Consider the following 18,542-nt stretch of genomic DNA (forward strand, 5'->3'; position numbering starts at 1 on the left):
CGAGCCTCTTGCTGTCTTGCAAATATACTTTAACATAGTGAAATTATATGAAGATCAAAAGTGCATTTAATTCTTTGTTTTTAGTTTAGTGATAATTCAAAATAATCTCATATATATATAATAGATATGTGTGTCTTTTAGAATTTCATTTAATTTTGTCTCTTTCACTCACTCGTGGAATTGACCCCCTCATTTTAAAGTCGCCCAATTTTTGTCCCTCGTTTAGAATTTTCAACTTTAAAATTGTGATATATCATTTTTAAATTGAAGTTTTTGGTAATTTCATGGTTGTTAATCATTATGCATCATCGGGTTGTATGAGACGTCATTTAAAATGTCATTTTAAGTAAAAAAAATATGAGAAAAAAGACCAAAAATAGGTGATTTAAAAAAGGAGGGACAAATTTCGTGTGTGAAAATGATCGTCTATTCAATGAAAAAATTTCGTTATTAATTTATCAACTTATCTAGCTTCATATTCTTAAAAAAAATCCATGCTAAAACAGTAAAAGAAGCTTGAAAAATTCAGCTCCAAATGTATAATCATTTCTATTGCTGCACAAAACCAGAGGAAAAATGGATGCAGGTCTGCTCCAACTTATAAGTAAATTCATGAATTCAGCTCGACAATCTAATTTGCAAACAAAAAATGAATTTTAAGATGAGCAATGATAAACAGACACAAATTTTAAAACACAAATACGACACCAAGGTTATTTTCGTAATTTCCAATAAAGTGCAGGGGCAAAATTGATTTTTTTGCTGAACCTTCTCTCTTTCATCTTCCTCCTCTCTCCTTCCCTCTGCGTTTTCTTTCTGTTTCTCCCAACCACCATCTTCCACAACACCTCTGTCTTCCTCACCATCCTCAACCACCCACCGTCCTCACTACCATCGATGTGCTCAGCATCCTCAACCACCACGTCCTCACCAACATCAATCTGCTCACATCTGTTCTCTCTCATCTCTCTCATGCCGTCGTCGGCATCCTCTTCTCGCCGGTGAATACCTTCTCACAACACTACGACCACGCCGGTGAAGACCTTGCAACACCGCCTTCCCACCATCTCCTCACGCCGTTGATGACCCGTTAAGACCTGCAAGTGACGGCGACGGAAAAAGACAACACCGGTGACGATGTCGGTGGTCGCGAGAGAGAGAAAGGCGTGTGAGAGAGGAGGCCTTATTATTTGTTTTTTGTTACAGAGAGAGGCGTATGAAAGTTCAAAGAAAAAAAAATGATTTTTTATTTTTTTTTAAATATAGGTATAAAGGAACAGTAAAGATGGTGTCTGTATTGTGTTTGTATTTGTGTGTTCAATTATCATTTCTGATTAAACATATATAGTTCTAATAATTCTCACCAAGCTAAATTCTTGGTGATATATACTTTTCTCAAGCACAAACAAATTAATGATTGATAAGTGCTCAAAAGTAATATATTTCATGTGGAAAAAGAGGCATTTTCAGTGACTTGTTATGCAAGTTATCTACGGAAAAGCAATCAATTGTTGTAATTATACCATTTATGCTTTATATGCCTAATTCTACCCAATTTATGCAGGAAATGACAAGCAAGGACCAAAACTCAAGTTGTGTGAACCAAGCAAATCTCGCTTACGCGAGGTCATCTCGCTTAAGCGAGATTCCTCCAGGGAGAAGCTCAACCTTCGCTTGCATCTCGCTTCCAGGGTCGCTTGTGGATTTTGGCATCTCGCTTACGCGAGATCATCTCGCTTACGCGAGATTTCTCCAGGGAACAATTGTAAATCTCGCTCCCATCTCGCTTCCAAGTCGCTTAAGCAGGATTCCAAGGCGGTTTAAGTTTCAAGCAACCTCGCTTACGCGAGGTCTAACTCGCTTGAGCGAGATGCAACTTCATCAAGGAGCAGGGCTACGTGGCAGGATCTCATTGGCCATGGTTGGATATTTATGATTCTCGCTTGAGCGAGATGTATCTCGCTTAAGCGAGATTACACGTTTTCAGCCCATTTAAATACAAGTTTTCCCTCTCTCTAGGACTATTCACTATTCCATTAAAACATTTTACACATTTCTAGAGAGAGGTTAGAGCTATTTCATAGAGAGAAACACAAAGCAAGTGATTAAGGAGTAGATTCAACCCTAGATTCATTGAGACATCAAGGATCTTGGCATGGAATCTTCATCTTTCCTTCATTCCTTGCATTAGTTTACATGTCTATATGTAACTAACCTTCTTTGTAGTATTGAGGTAACTATCAAGCTATTATGTAATCTTTTGATCTTTTAATATATAAGGTTCTAGCTTAATGATTCAATATTGTTGTTATTCTTGCTTTTAATGCTTTCAAAGAGATTCAAGATGATTTGGACACAAACCCTTGAATCTAGACCTAGAATAACAATCTATCTTATGTTATATCATTCTTGACAAGTTTGTAAACCTTTGATAATTACTTTTAATCAAGCTTTTAATGCTTTCGGATACTTAATCAGGCTGGACACGGTCGATTAAGTCATCCGATCGACTTTGTTATCGTTTAAGGAATTTGGACACGAATGTTTAAACGATAACCTAGAAATAACGATGTCGCTTTGGACACGAAGGATATTGTAGAAATGATTGTAATAATATTGGTTATAAAGCTAGAGTCTGTTAATCGATCGAGAGATTGCTGCTGTTATGCTTGCTCGTTATCTTATACCGCAAGCGAAATAGTTCGATCCCCTCTCGTTTTTACTTAAATGTCAAATATGGATATAGTGTTACAAACAAACAATTTATATCCAAACCCTTAATGTGAACTATTGTGTAAATGCTTATGATTAACGTAACTCCCTGTGGAAACGATCCTATATATACTCACGTGTACATAGTTATATGACGTGTAGGAAAACTCTTACATCAATGATCAGCTTAAAAAAAGAGTGATAACTAAGAAAACAATCCAATCCTGCATTATTAACAATGAAAGCAAATCACTATAATAGTCTTATTTAACCAAGGCTTCATATTCAGCAAAGAGTTTGATGTAAACAAATCTTGGCAAGAAACAAGTTTTGATATCTCAACTCCATCATCAAAAGTGTGACCACTTTCCATCAATCATTGTTTGAGAATTGGATTAGGCGCACTCAAGATTGGATGCAACCATGTTCAGTCAACACCTTGGATCAGTCCAATCAAGATTGGGCGATTTAGATCTAAAATTCAGAGGTTGAAATCTAAACCGTCTGATCTTGATCGATTGGCCTCGAACTCACTGATAGCATGACTGTACCGATTTTTCGATTGCATCTAAACCTGATCCCATTGTTTGTCTGTCCTCTGTAATAACTCTTATGTGTAATTTTCACTCACCTTTACGGGTAATTTACAGGTAATCAAGGAATGCAATAAAAAAATTATACTATTAATAATCCCGATACATAGTTATTTTGGCATAGTCTATTTTCAATATACCTAAATTAAATTAAATTAACTTCAACTCTATTAATTATTATTTGGTTATTAAAAATATATCTTATGAAAATTAAAATAGAATTAAAAAAAGAACTGAACTTGAAATTAGAAAAACAAAACCAAGGTCAAGGAAGGTATGAAGGAATTTTAGACTCAATTTATACCATCACAAACAATGTCGTTACTGGATGAGTGCTACATACAACACAAATTCTACATTGCATGTATCGCCATCGAGTAATGTCATTGGGACTGTAATATACGGTTGATACAATATGCAATAACTCCATCCAAGTAAGTATGTTGTACAATATCATATACTTTCAATTTATAACCACTTCCCCTCACGGTTTCATCAATTTTATCTACCCTATGTGGGACTCGTGCTAGTGTTTATGCACATAAATCCTCCAAAGTGAAATCATCTGCAATTGAAACCCATGAATCCCATAACAAAAACCATCAATCTTGTTAGTTTTCAAGTTGCTAACAACGTCACCATCAATAAGGATGAAAAGTTCTCACTTGAGTCCTCATAATATCAACAACTCCATTCCTTCCCCATCTCATCAACAATACAATCCTTCAAGTGAATTAGAGGAAAACAAGTCACGTGCAACAAACTTCAACTATAACTCCTCTTCAACAAGTCACGTGACATGTCTATATATTTGGTTAGAAAAAATTGACTGGGTAATTATGCTACGAAGAATAAAAAAAATGAATTTGAAATAATAGAGGTTGAATAAAAAAAAAATATTGCTTTGATAAACTATGAAGTGGCAATGCTTGTATTCTATACTTCCGAATCTTTTTACTTTATCCAAAAGCCAAAGTTTTAGTTATTGTTGTTAAGTTGTATTGAAATCAAGGATGGAACATGACTTCATAAATGGATGTCCCTAGCGTTGAGATTCCTGGTTTAACCTGGGGAGCATATGTTACAAACTTAATATTTTCATCAATCTTTTTCATGCATAATTGATGCAATATACATTCTTCTATGAAAAATGAATTACTGTGTGATTAAAATAACTATTACATTTGTGTTATTACTCTAGTTCAAAACCTAATTTTTGGCACGGTTTTTCCCTAAAATTATGAGCCTTTTTTTTGTAAGTGCTAGTATACGCAACCCTTGATTTTGCATTCAAGGTTTGTACGTAGTGTTGGAATGATTTTCAAGTCGTGGATTACACGTTCCTCTACTAAGTGCATATATGAATTGCCACGAGTTTAATCAAATCAAAAGTTAGTGTTATGGCGCAACAAACATTATTGGATCTTAGAGTTCATAGGCCAGAGAGAAAAAAAAAAGTGTCTTTGAACAAAAAACCAATACTCTGTAGACGTTAAACACTTGGCCCTAAAAATTCTTTACAACTGAGAACTATTTGTTGATGTGTAGATAATTTGCAGTGATAGTATTGTGACTAATTAAATTGAGTATTAGTGTGATAAAGTATCATTCAAAATTTAAATTCATTCTAAAATAATTAAATATGAAAAATAACGTAATACAATAGTGTTCACCTGCCTTTGACCAAAAAGAGTCTTCATCAATTTTATTTTTCAATAGTAAATGTTGAAATTTTTTTATTTGTGCCCTACTTTTTGCCAAAAAATCCAAAACTACCCTACTTTTTCAGAAAATTGCAGAAATACCCTACTTTTTCTGACTTTCTGGTACCACTCCACTTGGAGTTGCGGGGTACCCTAAAAAGTGACAAATTTTTTGTCCTTATTGTACCCCTCTACTCCAAGTTGAGGGGTATTTTCCTATTTTTTTTCGAATTTTTTTACTACCACTCAACCTGGACTTGGGTTGTATATATGGCCTTTTTTAAAAAAAAATTTAAATACCCCTCTACTTGGAGTAGAGTGGTATAATAAGGACAAAAAACTTTTGAAACATAGTTTTACGTTAAAGCATGCATAAAAAGAAAATACTTCATCCGTCCCATATTAGATGACCTAGTTGACTCTGACACACGTACCAATGCATATATTTTATCTTTGATATCTTCAATTCTCTGCTAAAAAAAATTATGAAAATTTAATATTTTAAAAATATTCATCGAGACGAATCCATCAATATCTTACATAATATTATTTATCTTTGTGAATTAGTAGAAAAATATGGTCAAAGTGTGTTAAGTCAATATTGTTTTTTGTCAAATAGGTCATCTATTGAGGGACGGAGGGAGTAATAATTATTATAAATGTTAAAAAACTAATTAAAATTATATAACAAATAAAATACCATAAAATCTACAATTATTATAAAACATGTATTATTTCATCTACTATAAATACTTCCTTTCATTTTTCAATTTATCACACCATTTCAACTTATATTAATAATGTTAATTTAGGCATTAATAAAAAAGTAATTATAATAATAATCATAATATTTATAAAATAAATAACATACGAAATACAATAAATATGAAATAAAGATTAGATTTCTACTGATGTCTAATATTAATGCAATCTTTGCAGGAATGACCAGGCATCCTACAAACGCCGCATCTTCTCTCAGTTTCCACATCGTCCATCTCGGTCCTAATGCGAGTAATTGGTGGACGACCTTTCTTTGCCCTACGCATGGATTCGTCTCGATGAATATTTTTAAAATATTAAATTTTCATAATTTTTTTTAGCAGAGAATTGAAGATATCAAAGATAAAATATATGCATTGGTACGTGTGTCGGAGTCAACTAGGTCATCTAATATGGGACGGAGGGAGTATTTTCTTTTTATGCATGCTTTAACGTAAAACTATGCTTCAAAAGTTTTTTGTCCTTATTATACCACTCTACTCCAAGTAGAGTGGTATTTAAAAATTTTAAAAAAAAAGGCCATATATACAACGCAAGTCCAGGTAGAGTGGTAGTAAAAAAATTCGAAAAAAAAATAGGAAAGTACCCCTCAACTCCAAGTAGAGGGGTACAATAAGGACAAAAATTTTGTCACTTTTTAGGGTACCCCGCAACTCCAAGTGGAGTGGTACCAGAAAGTCAGAAAAAGTAGGGTATTTCTGCAATTTTTCGAAAAAGTAGGGTAGTTTTGGATTTTTTGGCAAAAAGTAGGGCACAAATAAAAAAAATTCGTAAATGTTTTCCTGGTTTATTATAGTAAATAGTATTGTACTAGTTTGAGACCCTTGCCTGCACGGGAAATGTTTTACTGAAAAACTATTTTGCATATTTTAAGTGATATAAATTTTAACTACTCTTCACATGGTTTTTAACTTAGAATACAATTTTTTTGTGGTTATTATAACTGGTCTATCCGAGAACAGAGTTTAAAGATGAATCGGTTACAATACTCGAGCGATGAAGGACTGGTACAGTGGAGAAGTTGTCATGTCTGTATAGACATCGGAGGCCAATAATGGTCGTTGGATGGTAAGATGATAGATGAGGCCATCAAGATATCTCATTTCTTGTGACTAATTAAATCAACAGAGTCTAGGTTGTTTCAATCACATCATCCATAACTAAGAAATGTAAGATTAAATCATCACACTTTGTTTTGAAGAATATTTTTTTTATAAAAAATAATATTATCTATACTGTAATTAATTAGAATTTTATATGGCTTGATTCCACTGTACAGAATAAATAAAATAATAATTTGCAATAGTGATTACAACAATTCCGTAGTAGCACAATGGATATTTCAAATCTAAATATGGTCAATAATATTGATCTTCTGATTCAGAAACCAGGTTCGATTCAGAAACCAGGTTCGACTCCTGGCTACGGAAATTACTTCTTTTTATCTTCTGATTCAGAAACCAGGTTCGACTCCTGGCTACGGAAATTACTTCTTTTTATTTTTATTGGCATTTGAATATGATCTGATCTTCTGATTCAGAAACCAGGTTCGACTCCTGGCTACGGAAATTACTTCTTTTTATTTTTATTGGCATTTGAATATGATCTACGGAAATTACTTCTTTTTATTTTTATTGGCAATTATTTGGGCTTTTTTTTTTTTGAGAAAATGCATTTGGTTTTTCGGTGATGTTATTCATTTTTTTTTTGTAGATTACAGTGTTTTTTTTAATAATTGTTGGTTACATTGATATGTTATTCCTTTGATTTTTTTTTTGGGTAAAAGTTATTATTTTTTTAAAAATCTTATAATTTAGTCTAGCTACTTTATATTTTCTCTTTGCTTCCCCTAGTGATTCAGAAACCAAACTTTACTTACATCAAAGTCGAACTCCTGATTACAAGAGTTTCTTTCCAGTGAGAATCGGAGGGCTAACAAAAAAAAAATAGCAGGGATAGTCAACAACTACAATAAAAGGAATAAATGTTATAAGATATCGATAAAAAAAATTATGCGGTAGGCAGAACAAACACAAACAATAACAACAATATCCAACGACTTCAAAAAGTGTAAAGTGAACATATCCTTTGTTTTGGTATCTCTACTCCATGGTCAAAAGTGTGCCCACTTTCCATCGATCATTGTTTGGGAATTGGATTAGGCGCACTCGTATGCAGTCAGGTTAAGCCAACACCTTGGACCCCTCCAATCAAAGATCCGACGATTCAGATCGAAGATTCTGAAGTTGAAATCTAGACTGTTCGATCTTATGGAGCGACCTCAAACTCACTGATTGCATCGAAACTTGATCTCATTGTTGGTGTTTCCTCTGTTTGTGTCAATGTAAGATGCCGCTAATAACTCTTGTGTGCAATTTTCACTCGAAATCTGCACTTACCTTCACATGCTAGCACGAAATTGCAATGAAAATTTATACTACTAATAAATGGGATACCTAATTTTTTCAGTATAGTCTATTTTTAATATACCTAAATTAACTTTAAATCCATTAATAACTATTCAATTATAAAAAATATATCTCATGGAAAACATAAACTATATAAAGCAGAAAAACAAAACCAATCAAAGTCGATGTCTGATAGAATTTTAAATTTTCGTCATTCCGAACAACATTTAAACTCAATTTTGTCATCACAAACAATGTCATTGCACAACAATTGAAATGAACAACATAAATTCTACATTTTCATTTACCATTGATGACAATGTCATTCTACATGTTCGTACCATTGTTGAACAATGTCATTGGGACAACAATAGTCATGCCTCCTACAAATACACTTGAACAAGCATCATGATGTTATATTATATATATATATAGAATAACTCCAAATATACTATGTTTCTTTACTAGCAATGTGGGACTAAAACATCATATTTCTACTCTCTACTTTCACACCTCACTCCCTAGCTGCTACTTGTAATATTAATATCACTATACTACTTACTTTGACTTCTATGATCGAATACGAGAAGGCATATAATTCAGATGACAACCGATCCTTTTATATATGGGAGAGATTAAAAGGAGGCTTCAATGAGTTCCGTATGCAAAGCTTTTGTGCTGCTAATTTTAAATTTTGTTTGTGAGTTCATCATAGTGTTAATTGCAAAGCTTTTATTGCTTGAACTGTTTGAAACTCATTAACTGATATATATTTTTTGGTGGCAAGTCTTCTATTGTGCTTGATGTTGAGCCTTGGGACAACAAGACTGACATGAAGAAGCTTGGAGAGGCTGTTCGTAGCGTTGATGTTCCTGATTTAACTTAGAACAATGGAACAAAAAACTTGTTTTCTGCCCAAATAGGTTTTACACAATCTGCCATTTTGCCGCCCATAACCATTTTGTATTATATGGGAAAATTGGTATTCTATTGTATGACCCTTTCAACAATGATGAAAAATGTTGCGGCGGGGGCCTGCGTTCGCACGGCCCACTTCAACAGTAGTTCAAATTTTTTAAGTCTTTGGCCATGAAGTACAAGTTCTTCACTTTTGGTTAGTTTACTTTGTTCTTCATATAGTGTGTACAATTTTGAAAAAATAATTTTATTGATAACAATGTGGAAGACCCTAGCAATCATTTAAGAATTGAAGAATGAAAATTATTTTTGTTCTATTTGGTTCTTAATTCTTATGTTACTTTTAAAATTTAATTTCATGCTTTAAGTGTTTGAAACTCGTAAAGTAACATTTTAATAAGTGGAAATTCTTCCATTCTGCTTGTTAAGTCTAGGACAACAAGACCAACACGAAGAAGGTGGAAAAGGTTGTTCGTAGCGCTGAGATTCCCCTTTTAACCTTTGGGAACATGTATGTTAAAAGCTTGACATTTTTATATCCATCTTTCTTATGCATGTTTTTTTTTTTTGCAATCTACCTTCTATAAAAAGTAAATTACTACAGTGTCTGATTAAAATGGTTTGTTGCAAATATTATAGCTAAGCTGGTTGCTGTCAGATAATGAATCAAGAAGCTGCATATAATGTGACCTTGTATCTGTGGACAACATCATTGAACAAAAACTCACAGTTAAGCCAATCAATGAGTATGTCCAGAGCTGTGAGTATATCCGGATGACATTGTTGCATAGTTTGAGTTTGGCAATTTTCAAGCGAATGATCAAACTTTGCTGGTCCCTTCCCCTCTACAATCTTCGTTTCGTCTTTCATGTTTGGTGTATTTCAGTGGTGGTTGTGTTACAAGAATTGTATGGAATGAGTGAAAGAGATATATGTTATGGTGTAACTTAATGTTTTTCATGTCAAACACCATGCACATTTGTGGGATTAGCGACTGAACCATATGCTTCTATTTAATTTTTTGCACGTTTTCATGATATGCCAATAATGAAGTGATTGTGGGCTAAGAAATTAAAATGCCTATATCTTGCTCGCCTTTTTTCGTGAGCAATTTAGTGGTTCTCTAATTGGAGATCTAAAGCATCTCCAATGTTATCCATTTGACTTTCTTCCTTTTATAAAAAATAATAATAATAATCAATTTGATGTTGTGTAATCAGCCGAATGCTACAAATCACATCAAATAATAATAACAATGATTGAACCGACGAAACCAAATAAACCATGACCTTATGGTCTCACTGATTCGATCGCGTTCCAATTTTCAAAACATTGATAGAAGCCTAGTACAATATATGCTTCACATTCACAGTGACATACAAACAGTTGCTTCACAGTGAGAAAAATCCATATAGGACCCTTAAATTTCAGAATAAATTGGAGTTTATCCACAAAATTAATTCTAAATTGCATCTCAATACTGAAATCCACACAGGAAAGTATAACAATCAATACCTTAGGCTGCACATAAAATGCAACTCTTTGACACAAACACTTAGAAACCATAGCCACCACCTATATATAGTTGTCAAATTAATCCAACTATGCAGTCAACTGTCTTAAGGCACTAGTAATACAACCCACTTGGGTTGGCCTAGTGGTATTGGTTTGAGATTTGGGAGTGTGCTCCTCCTCGAGGTCTCAGGTTCGATTCTCTTCGGTGCCAATTTAGGTGGGCTAATTTCTAATTTAGCTTCTTTAAAAAAAAAGGCACTAGTAATACATATTTCACAAGGCAATGAAACAATCTATTAATGATACTATTTTAGACAGATTATTAAACTGTAATAGTACATAACCTCATTCCAGACTTTCTTCATTTCTTTTAACCGATCCTTTTAAGCCTCTACAAAAATCAAAGAAAACCCATGATTCCAAATAAATAAATAAAGATTACTTTTTTAGCAAGAAACACAAGTTTCAACACATACCACTGAATCAGATTCAGGGGTGGTTTTTTCAGCAGAGTTCAAATAACAAGAAACTGCTTCTTTAACCTCAAAAGGATCAATAACTTCAGATATACATCTCCTGATTGGAGGCAGGGGCGGCAAACCAGTCGATGACACTTTAACCGGCATAAATTGATCCGGAAAGGTGCATGGGTCAGAGACACAGCTGCGAAGAGCATTGCCACGGAGACTGAAAGGAAGTGTAATGGCAGAGAAGGCATTACTGGTGAGATTGCTTGTGTCGAAAGAATGCTTCTTGGATGATAGTTGGTCAGTGGAAGAAGATGATGGTGAACGACGTTTGACAGAGTTGTTGTGAGTGTGATGATGAAGCATTGATGATGTTCGAATAATTATGGATTGTTTCTGTTTGTGAGGGATCAACATGGATTCTTGTTGAATCTGTAGATCACTCATTCTTCTAAATTGTTTTCTTTTTTGTTTTTGGATTTGAATTTGAACTTTGATTGTAAAGTGGGTGTGAGTGGCAAAGAGTTGTGAAAAAAGAGGGAAGGTAACTGATTTTGGTTGGTTGGTCAGGGACTTGGGTGAAGAGGTACATCAAACATTGCCAAAAGCTCCACATCCAATGTTTGTACATGACAGACATGAAGATATACCTATAAAATCAGAGTAACCTTAGACAAATGAAAATTTAAACTATAGTCTTTTGATGTATTAAAATTGCAAACACATTCTTGATGTCTATTTTGTTAGTAATCTTATGGACTAAATTGACTAACAAAAAGCATATTTGGTAATGGTTTGTTAAATTCAATTTTTGCGGAACACATGGAAGTGTGACAAAGTAAAAGGTGGTTCCTTTTCTCTTTGACTCAATGTACGGAAGTTATCAAGTACTAATAAAGTAAGTTCAATTTCATACACGTCATTCGAAATGAATTCACTATAATTTTGTTCACAATATATATCATTTTCTTTCTCGTATATACGATAAGCTATTGCTATACTAAAAAATTAGTTTTTGATCATGACATTAGATGTTTTCAATAAGTTTTGTGAAATCAGAAATTTTTGTATCATCTTACAGTGACTTTAAGACTTTTATAACTTTTAGCATGATTTGAAATTAGTTAGTAACTATGAAGAGGCAGTATTTGTATTCTAGAATTGCAGTGAAGTATAAGTTATTGTGAAGTTGAAGTTATTTCTATCTCCCTTAGTTATTGTGATGTTTAAGCCATCATTGTTATAATTGTATTAACCTCTTTGGTGATGAAACAGAAGAGGATAAGAAGGAAGCAGAGGAAAAGGATTCGTCTAAAAAGCCCGCCAAGAAGAAAGAAAGTAAACTTTCTTGCAAGTCTTCCATTCTACTTGATATTAAGCTTTGGGACAAAGAGACTGACATGAAGAAGCTGTAAGAGGCTATTTGTAGTGTCGAGATTCCTGGTTTAACCTGGGGAGCATGTATGTTAAAAACTTGAAAATTCACCAATATTTCTCATGCATATTTCATTCAATTTACTTACCAATTTATCAAAAAATAAACTACTTTTTGATTAAAATGGTTTTGTTGCAATTGTTACAGCTAAGCTGATTGTTGTCGGATACGAAATTAAGAAGGTGCAGGTCATGTTGATCATTGTCGATGAACTTGTAGCTGTGGACGACCTCATTGTAGAAAAACATACAGTTGAGACAATCAATGGGTATATTCTGAGCTGCGACATTGTTTGAGTTTAGCCATTTTCAAGCAGATAATCAGACTGTTATTTGTTGATACATCATTGTAGATGATTTCACTGGACCTACCCTTTCAGCCAACTACAATCCGTCCATAACATAGCATAGCATGGGCTATGCAGAATTGTTTGCACTTTGCAGAATTTTTGTGTAGTAACTAGCAAGTCCCACATCGGGGAGATTAGGCGAAACCGCGAGGGGAAGTTGTTATAAATTGAAAGTGTATGATATTGGGCAACATACTTACCTAGGTTGGTGACCTCCATCGCACTTAGGAGGGGCGCCTGTCAAAGGTGTTCTCAAGTAGAATAGCCTATATCATAGTGGAAACCTGCTAGTCCAAATTTACAAAACCTTGGATCTCATGGACCATATAGTTCAAAATTCTTAGGGTCCATTTGGTTCGAGAGTTTTGGAGGGGAGGGAATAATTTGACGTGTTTGGTTCAAATTTTAGAAGGGTGGAGCAAATAAATTTTATTGCACTCCTAAAATTATCCTTAAATTAATTTAAGATCTCAATATTATTCTTATAACAACATTTATTATTATTAGATTATATTATTCTTGTAACAACTTTTATTACTACTTGTAACAACCTTATTATTAATCCATTATTTCATTGTCTATATCGTGTTGTTATCGATTACATCGTTATTGTTTCGTTACTTTATTATCCTTATTTAATTAAGTTTAAGGGTAAAACAGTAAAATAATTTTAAAATCTCTCCCCTCCCCTCCATTAAAATCTCTTCCCTCCCCTCCGAATTCTCGAACCAAACGGACCCTTAAGTTTACTTTCTTTATATACAAGGTGTACATTTATGAAAAAGTTTACTTTCTTTGTATACAGGTTGTACATTTTTCTAATAAATTATTTGTTATAAATCTATTCTTTTATCTCCATAATCCTTATTTTTATTCTCTGTTTCCCTATTCTTTTCTGTTATTCAACACTTCAAACTTCTCTATAAATAAATTTCATTTTTTAAATAGATTTAAATAGAAGTTAAGAATATTTTTTTCCACTAGACTCTTGACCCGTGCTACCGCACGGGTCATACCACGTAGAAGTTAATCGAATCAATCGCAAAAATGTAAACATATATAGTTAATAGAAGTTTTATAACAATTTAAAAATATGTTCCCTTCTAAGACAACAATAGCAACAAAATGAAATGGTAGCATACATAACAAAAAGGTTTGAACATTAAACATCAAGATACATTACGAAAGACTTCGTGATAAACAACATTTGAGGTCGTATTAGTGTTCTCTCCATCTCCATCAACGATTAGTATTTTCAAACCTTGTTTTCAATTAGCAATAATGAGCAATAAGTTTCTTTTATTAACAATGAAATATCATTAAATTTAATTAATATTTGAAATTTGACTTGTTACATGGATGAATGACAATTTCAAATTCGATCAGCAATAACTACGTGCTAATTTTTCTTTTATTCTTCATGAAATATCATTAAGTTCCATAAATACCATTACTTTTTTCTTTTATTCGATTAGCATTACTAACATCTTCTATTTCGTATGAGCAATAAGTTTCTTTTATTCACAATGAAACATGATTAAGTTTCATAAATATTTGAAATTTGACTTGTTAAACATCATGAGCATACGGGTCAAGATTTAACACATTCCATTAGCAATAACTACGTGGTAATTTTCCTTTTATTCTTTATGAAATATCATTAAGTTCCATAAATATCATTACTTTTTTCTTCACCAAATGCATTCGTTGAGATGACTTTGTATATACTAACAATACTCCTATTTTGCACAATTAACGTGACTCAATAAAAAGACATCCTTTATATTAACATGAGTATTAAATTGTCAATAATATCATTTAATTCTTTAATCACATCTGTTTTGATATGATTAAACGCTATTAAAAGCAGACAAAGAATAATTAAATGATATTATCAGTTAGTTTTCCTTAAATGCATACAGGTTGACTTGCCTTTTATGTGTTTACTCGATCATTATTGACAGCCCATTTTTAGGCATACCAGGCGCACCAACATTTATGACATAGAGGGAATTGAAAGTCTGTTTTGATTTAGGGCTGAAATCATGCATCTCTATAGTCTTAAGTTTTAGTTTAGCTTTCAAATCTCATAACAGCCCATTTTTTTGGCATGGATGGCGCACCAACATTTATGATATAGGGGGAATTGAAATAGTTTTGATTTATGGCCGAAATCATGCATCTTTATAGCCTTAAGTTTTAGTCTATCTTTCAAAACTCACAACTGCCCATTTTTTAGCATGCCAGGCGCACCAACATTTATGATATATAGGGAATTGAAATAGTTTTTTTTATTAAGCAGAAATCATGCATCTCTATAGTCTTAAGTTTTAGTGTAGCTTTCAAATCTCATACACCATTTACGTGCATCCTTGCACGTAAATGTGAATATCAAAATAATATACACTACTTGTTAACAGAATTGCACATAGCCTTGCACTGCATGATTTAAAATTACATCATAAAGACAAATGGAGAGAATCAAAAAAAACACGTTACCACATATGCTTTCAACCATAACCTCAAATTGGTTGTTGTTAGGGTCGATAAAAGTTGCGTAATCACCTAGTGATGCACCAAAATCAGAAACAAAGGTTTTTGGCAACATAAGTGCACCTTGGAAAACATATATATCCGAAATTAGTAAGTGAGAAAAATGATCAAATGCACTTTTAATTTGAAATATCGCATCTATAAAAACACAGTATCAATAATCTTGGATCCAATGGAGCTGAAAAAGATCAAAAATTCAAAGAAATTAGTGCAAGTTTAAAAATATATATGAAACAAAACATAAGAGATCAAGAAAGAAGATGAAACATGGTTAGATTTTGCTGTGTTATTTGTACCCTTCAAGCAGTGCAAGGCTAAGAGAGTTTGTGCATCATAGTCCATTCTTAAGTCTAAACTGTTCTGACGTAAAAATGATGGTAGGAAAGGATAATTGGTATGCAATCGTTAATATTGAAAGTTTCTCAAGTTAACATGAGGAGAGGATATGGTTTAAAAGTTTGTAGGGGGTTGTTAATCGAATTGGCATTAACTACGTTTTCAATTGTCATTAAAAGTGTGTTATTCGTTTTCAATTGCATTAAAAGTGTGTTATTCGTTTTCAATTAGCATTAACTAAGTTATATGAGAGAAAATGAGGAGTTTGAGAATAGAGATCGAATCAACGGGTGAGATTAGATTAGCGGCATTAACTACGTTTTCAATTGCCATTAAAAGTGTGTTATTCGTTTTCAATTAGCATTAATAAGTTATATGAGAGAAAATGAGGAGTTTGAGAATAGAGATAGAATCAACGGGTGAGATTAGATTAACATGTTTAGGAGGGAAAAATGCTAGGGATTAGGGCAAATTAGGGCAACATGTTTGCTAACCAAGTCTAGCTTTTATAATAACTAGACCATTGACCCGTGCTCCGCACGGGTCCTACCGACTAAAATATGTACGAATAAGTTATATCATAATAATAAATAAAAAAATGAAATATTCACATGATAAAAATGTATTACATTAATCATATCATCTTGACATTAATATAGTTTGAAAACCGTACATTTTACATTAGTTATCATACATTACGAAATACTATAAAAACGACATTTAAAGTGACATTCGTATTTTCACATTCATCAATGGTTATCATCAACCCTTTTTTTTTCCTTTTGCATTCAACCCATCTCTTAAAGTAACTCTTGTTAATAGTCATTACAAATAAAACAAACAAAAATTGACTCCTTTGAAACTTGATCCAAGCCTTACACCAATTCCATATTAAGTTTGTGCTTGTGTGGCAAGAGTTTGTAATTCCCCTCATTAAATCCTACCATGACATTCTCTAGCTTATATGTTCCTCCTTCTTCAACCATTCCTTGAATCGTTGGCACCAGGAACTTATGAACAGTAGCATGGATCCGTCCTCGCTAAACAAAAAATAACATGTCATTAACATAAACCATGGTATATGTTATCGTAGTGGCAACTTGAAAAAAGGATCATTTATTTATAGAATCGATTTATATAATATACCTTTTCATCAACCAATATCATGTTCATGAAGATGATATCGTCTGGATTTTTCATATCACGGATCAGCCATACATGGGCCACACGGACAATCAACTTCAAATCCTTCTTTCCACCTGTCACAGCTGAAATGGGGGTGAAAATGTTTGCCATATTAACAAATGCAAGAAAGAGTTATATTTGCTTAAATTTGCTTAAAGTCGAGAATGGTTGTATTAGCACAACTAAGTGGTATTTAAATAGGTAATTGTCAATTCTCTTCGTTAGTTTCAAATGTGATTAATCATAGCCTTCTATTGGTAATAATTACTATTCAAAAGTTTTTAATTGCCATTAACTACGTACTTGATTGCCATTAGCACTACGTCATAATTACTATTCAAAATCGAATCAACCTTGATACGTGTTATTTTTTGAAATAAGTACGTCATAATTGCTTTTAATAGGTAGTAATTGGTAGAGTGGTTAGTGCATAATGCATAAAAGCAATTAAAAGTAATTCATATACGAAAATATGCGACTTTCAAGTTTTTAATTGTCATTAACGACGTGTTCAAGCCATTAACTACGTTCTTAATTGCATTTAACAGTACGTAATAATTACTATTCAAAATCAAATCAACCTTGATACGTGTTAATTTTTGAAATAAGTACGTAGTTAATTGCTTTTAAAAGGTAGTAATCAGTAGAGTGATTGGTGCATAATGCATAAAAACAACTAAAAGTAATTCCTATACAAAATTATGCGACTTAAAAGTTTTTAATCGCCATTAACGACGTTTTCAAGCCGTTAACTACGTTCTTAATTGCTGTACATAATAATTAATATTCAAAATTGAATCAACCTTGATACGTGTTAATATTTGAAATAAGTAGGTCATAATTGCTTTTAATATGTAGTAATTGGTAGAGTGATTAGTGCATACTTTAGTGGTAAAATTCGAGGGAAATTTCACCTTGAAACGCATATCTTCCTATCACTCTATATCGGATAGCACATTATAGTGTAAAAAATGCACGTGAAACATTGAAATGTCAGTAGAATAATGTGATAGGAATTAGTGTATGTGTGAAACAGTAAAAAATGTATGCGTGAAACATTTTCAATTGCCACTTTCTAAGGGATATTTATGTTATTTCTGATTAGCAATTAGTGTAGGGGAATGTTGACCGACTTGATTAGGCTTTAATAAGTATTCAATTGCATTAACGAAGTGAGAGAACTTTTTTCAAGTTTGAATAAACGGATGTGATCAAGTGCTTGAACGGATGAGATTACTCGAGCAATTAGTACATGTTTAGGATGGAAAAAAGCTAGGGAATTAGGGCAAAGTAAGGAGGATTAGGGTAAACATGATAGCCAAGCAAGTCTAGCTTTTATAATAAAGGATAAAGGATGAGATATAAATGAATTTTATATCCTTATCCATTGATACAACTCAAATTTTCTGTTGTAAAAAATCATTGTTCACCGTATAAATATAATAAACGGTGCAAAGGTCCCATATTGTTGTAAAAAATGTTCAAATAGCATTTTTGTATATTAGTTTAATGGTGGTAATTAAGATTACCTTTGTTTTGTTAAATTAGATTATTGTGCTACGTGATGGACGAAAGTGCACAACAGAAC

The 18,542-nt window shown here is 32.8% G+C and overlaps 1 protein-coding gene across 1 annotated transcript; it reads right to left on the reverse strand.

The window, feature by feature from the left end:
* Positions 1 to 10,934: 10,934 nt before the first annotated feature.
* Positions 10,935 to 11,609, reverse strand: LOC146924631 (uncharacterized). Its single transcript, XM_085711882.1, has 2 exons — positions 11,088 to 11,609; positions 10,935 to 11,009 (listed from the first exon to the last, which is right to left on the reverse strand). The coding sequence occupies exons 1-2, from the start codon at positions 11,541 to 11,543 to the stop codon at positions 10,935 to 10,937; spliced, it is 531 nt and encodes a 176-aa protein (XP_085568008.1). The 5' UTR covers positions 11,544 to 11,609.
* Between the last annotated feature and the right edge of the window lie 6,933 nt (positions 11,610 to 18,542).

The sequence above is a fragment of the Medicago sativa genome, chromosome 5 (genome assembly GCF_051527215.1).
Source record: "Medicago sativa cultivar Bolivia chromosome 5, Bolivia_mono, whole genome shotgun sequence".
Classification (NCBI taxonomy): Eukaryota; Viridiplantae; Streptophyta; class Magnoliopsida; order Fabales; family Fabaceae; genus Medicago; species Medicago sativa.